At 51.6% G+C, this 5000-nt stretch overlaps 1 protein-coding gene across 1 annotated transcript in view; it reads right to left on the bottom strand.

The window, feature by feature from the left end:
- The window catches only part of LOC137619031 (uncharacterized), a 226992-nt gene that overhangs the window by 68837 nt on the left and 153155 nt on the right, over window positions 1-5000 (bottom strand). Inside the window, exon 8 of the mRNA XM_068349230.1 lies at window positions 1-8. This exon is cut by the window's left edge and continues 194 nt beyond it. Within this exon, the coding sequence (XP_068205331.1) occupies window positions 1-8 (8 nt within the window). The remainder of the gene's footprint in view (window positions 9-5000) is intronic.

Here is a 5000-nt window from a genome sequence, read left to right as displayed (position 1 = left end):
CGAGGTGGCTATCGCAGGTGATAAAACCCCTGCATACGTGGTCCGTGATCCAAAGATGTGTACACTTTACCGCGGGTGGCTCAAAGACACCAGCGAAATGATCCTCCAAAGGCAACTATTCCTTATGAGGGAATAAAAGGCGTCTACCAAGGGCTGCTGAATTAGGATACACGTCTGTGCTCAAGGTAAGGTCCGAACTGTTCATTCCAGGCAGCAGTAGTCTCGTCCACGGCTCTCACTAAACACCAAACACTCGAAAAAAAATTAACAAAAGAGTTAATGGCAATTCACTAATTAACGAAGGAGGAGGAGCGAAGGTTATCACCGAACTCTTATGAAAAGGGCAGTTAACATTTACTCCTGCCGAAGAGCGAATTTATTTATAAACAATTAAATAACCTAATTTAACATAACACCCACCTAACCTAACCTGGTAGTTCCCAGGTCACAACTAGCCAGGGGGCAATTGCCCCAAACCTTCCTTTCCAGGTCACATAAGGTAATTATTCAACACTTTTAAAATTTGTAAGAGGGTATAGAACATAACAACCTCACCTAACCTAACCTGGTAGTTCATGTGTCATCCCCTAGCCGGGGACAATCACCCTGGACCCAGCTTTCCAGGTCACATAATGTGATTATTTAACAGTTTTGAGAAATGTAGAAGGGTACAGAACCTAACAAACACACCTAAACCTAACCTAGTAGTTCCCAGGTCACAACTCCTAGCTGGGGGCCAGGACCTCAGACACCTCTTCCCAGGTCACAAACCTTCCCAGCTCTCAAACTAAAAGTATATCGCAAATAAGTTCTTACCTTTATACTGTACCAACCGTGTGTCACACAATTGTACATAATTCCTTTTGTATATAATATGCTTGTATCTTCGCTCTTCCCTCGCACTCAAACGAACATGAAAATTCATGTCTGCTGTTTTGCTCTGAATATTGTCTGTCTTGTGAACTTGTTATATCCTGTTGCCTTGAGGTTTTGTATATAAGGAGAGTGTTCCACAATAATATAACTCAGTCGTTTCCAATCTGCCTTTGAGTTCACACCCTCTCTCGGCACCGTCACATTGGTGACCCCGGAAGTCGACTCGCTCCCACTGCCTTCCACCCCCACCTCCCTCGCCCCTCCATCGGTGGTACTATGACGGAGGCTGACTCTACTCCGGCAGTTGGCACTGCGGCTGCTCCATTGAAACTTTCACCCTTCGCCAGCGGAGAAGCGTTCGCTTGGTTTCAACGCGCTGAAGTCCACTTTCGTATCAGGGGCGTGACTCGCTCAACCACCAAAGCGGATTATGTTCTCGCGGCGATACCCGAGGACACCTTCCCAGAAATATCCGACTGGCTTTGTGAACAAGGAGACACCCCAATAGAGTATGACGCCCTCAAATCATACCTTCTGCAGCAGTACTCGCCATCGCCAGCCGCCCGTATAGCAAAGCTTTTTCAGCTCTCGCAACAACCGTTGGGGGACCAAAGGGCTTCGCTTGCCCTCAGGGAAATGACCAGTATCGCTCGCCTTCAACCTGCCGCAGACAGCTCTCCTCGTGAGGTGAACCTACTCCGTACCCTTTGGATACGCCGTTTACCTGAACCTGTGCGCGCTGCCATACCCGATGTCGATAGTTTACCCATAAAGGACTTGATGACCAAAGCCGACGCCCTTATGGACAGCCACTTCAAGACCTCCATCAACGCCTCCACCCCTGACGACGAGGATGCCTATTCAACGTCAACCGAAGCTGACATGAACGCCGTAGGACATACACGCCTACCCCGTGACGTGCCGAAGCGGCGACAAAGCCGCCCACCACCCACCAATCGCTCGCGCCCCAACGAACGACTTCTACAGCCACTTACTACCTCCCATCCGCCGCAGTTTTGCTACTACCACTTCAGATTCGGGGCAACCGCGAAGAAATGTGCCAAAGATTGTCAGTGGCCAAAAAACGTGTAAGTAGGCCATCGCTTGTGGCGGTGGCCTCCCATGTTTCTAATCTTTTCTTTTTACAGGATGCAGGAACGGGCGTGCGATTTTTGGTAGACACGGGTGCTTGTCGTTCTCTTTTGCCGAGGAAACTCTTCAAGGCACAACGTAGTCTGTCTACATCTGCCGACGTCCGCTTGGTAGCTGCCAACGGATCTGCGATACCCACCTACGGTTACGAGAGCCTCACATTATCGTTCGGAAATGGTAAATTCAATTGGAAGTTTCTCGTTGCTGACGTCACAATGCCAATCCTCGGTGCGGATTTCCTCTCTCATTTCCACCTTCTGGTCGATGTCGCCCACCGACGATTGGTCAACGCAGACTCGTACTTGTCGACACCTCTTCAACCCGCCCCCTCTAACCTCGCTCTCCACATCAGTGCACCCACGGATGCCTACGCCCACCTCCTCACGTCGCACCCGGAAGTTTTCCGTCCAGAACTTCGCCAAACGCCCACGGTTCCTGCCAAGCACGGTATTTATCACCATATCAAGACGACGGGACCCCCAGTCTTCGCAAAATTCAGACGTCTGGCACCGGAACGATTGGCAGCCGCCATACAGACGTTCGCCAAATTGGAGAAAATGGGCCTTTGCCAAAAGGCCTCCAGCCCATGGTCGTCACCCTTACACATCGTTCTGAAGAAAGACGGCTCCCTCCGTCCGTGCGGGGATTACAGGCGCCTGAACATGCAAACAAAACCGGATCACTACCCCCTCCCAAACATTGCCGATGTAACCTCCTACCTGCACAAAGCGAAGGTTTTCTCTACGCTCGACCTCCTGAAGGGGTATTATCAGGTGCCTATGAACCCAGAAGACATCCCCAAGACCGCCATCACCACTCCGTTTGGCACATACACCTTCAATTACTCTTGTTTTGGCCTTCGTAATGCTGGGGCAACGTTTCAACGTCTCATGGATGGCATCTTAGGGGACCTCCCTTTCTGTGTATGTTATGTGGACGACATACTTGTGTTCTCCTCCTCAAAAGAGGAACACCTCCGTCACCTGCGCATCGTGCTCGACCGCCTGCAACAAAACAGCCTTGTAGTCCGGTACGACAAGTGTACCTTTGGCGCCAACGAAGTGTCGTTCTTAGGGCACCGTATCACTCCTGAAGGAGTCCATCCCCTCCCTGAGAAGGTAGCAGCCGTTCAGAATTTCCCCAAGCCCTCGACCGTCAAAGCTCTGCAGGAATTCTTGGGCATGATCAACTATTATCACCGTTTTCTGCCAGCCATTGCCGCCACTCTTGCTCCCCTCTACGCCTCCCTCAAGGGCTAGCCAAAGGACTTGAAGTGGGGTCCCCTTCAAGAAGCAGCCTTCTGCAATGCAAAGAAGGCCCTATCAACTGCTGCGGCTCTTACTTTTCCTATCCCACACGCCCCTCTCCTTCTCTCCACCGATGCCAGCGACGTCGCTATTGGTGCAGTACTCGAGCAGGTGGTCAAAGGCTCGCCCCGCCCATTGGCCTTCTTCAGCAGAAAACTGTCCAAGGCAGAATCGGGTTATTCTACCTTCGATCGAGAATTGCTGGCGGTGCACTTGGCTGTCCGTCACTTTCGCCATTTCTTAGAAGGTACGCCCTTCGTCATTCGCACAGACCACATGCCTCTGGTGCACGCCTTCACTCGACAGTCTGACGCCTGGTCCGCCCGTCAACGCCGACATCTCTCCGCCGTGGCTGAATACAATTGCACCCTCCAATACGTCCCTGGGAAAATGAATCCCGTTGCCGATGCCCTGTCAAGAAACACGTTGGCTGCCGTTCAACTGGGATTGGATTACAACGCCCTGGCTGAAGCCCAACGACAGGATCCAGAGTATCAAGCTTGTAGGACATCCTGCACGTCCCTCCGTTGGGAGGATTTTCCCCTCGAAGACTCCAACACCACCCTCCTCTGTGACGTCAGTACTGGTAGACTGCGACCTTGGATTCCTGCTCCCATGCGCCGACAGGTGTTTGATTTCATCCACGGCCTTTCACATCCCTCGTGCCGTTCTACTGCACAGCTGCTGAAGGCAAAGTTCATTTGGCACGGCATTTCTAAGGATGCTAAGGATTGGGTCCGTGACTGTACTTCTTGCCAAACTTCCAAAGTATATCGACACACGGATTCAGGAGTGGGCACCTTTCCTCAACCTCAGCGTCGTTTCGCACACATTCACCTCGACGTTGTAGGCCCCCTACCCACATCACAAGGACATCGTTACCTGTTTACCGTCATCGACCGCTCCACTCGTTGGCCTGAAGCCATTCCCATGGAAACTGCAACGTCCGCCTCATGTACATCTGCCTTACTCTCTTGATGGATTTCAAGATTCGGTATCCCTGAACATATTACTTCTGACAGGGGAACCACTTCCACCTCTCAATTATGGACGTCATTAGCGAATCTCCTGGGCATCACCCTACATCAGACAACGCCCTAAAACCCCGCTGCCAATGGAATGGTTGAACGTTTTCATCGCACCCTCAAAGCAGCTTTGATGTCCCGCTGCAAGGATTGCAACTGGTTTACTCAGCTTCCCTGGGTCCTCCTGGGACTAAGGACCACTCCTAAAGACGCCCTAGACGTCTCGGCAGCCGAAATGGTGTATGGCGACCCGTTGGTCGTCCCTGCCGAGTTTTTTTCTTCTACAACCTCCTCTGACGATCTCCAGCGCATACGTCACGTCGTGGGAAAATTTACTCCGTGCCGCCAGACTTACAAGCCCCCAGTGAAGCATCACATACCAACGGACTTGCACTCTGCAACGCACGTCTTCCTGCGCAACAACACCAGCAAGCCACCACTAACGCCCCCTTACACGGGCCCTTTCCTTGTGATCCGACGCAGTCCGAAAGCATTCCTCCTAAACATTCGGGGCAAAGAAGACTGGGTCTCCATTGATCGTCTAAAACCTGCTTATCTTCTGCCAGATGACCCGCCTACAGTTCGCCTCTCTAGATCAGGGTGCCCTATTTAACATGTACAGTATGTCATTTTTAGGGGG

This window comes from Palaemon carinicauda, chromosome 25 (assembly GCF_036898095.1).
Source record: "Palaemon carinicauda isolate YSFRI2023 chromosome 25, ASM3689809v2, whole genome shotgun sequence".
NCBI classification, from domain to species: Eukaryota; Metazoa; Arthropoda; class Malacostraca; order Decapoda; family Palaemonidae; genus Palaemon; species Palaemon carinicauda.
This window is presented reverse-complemented; position numbering and strand designations above follow the sequence as displayed.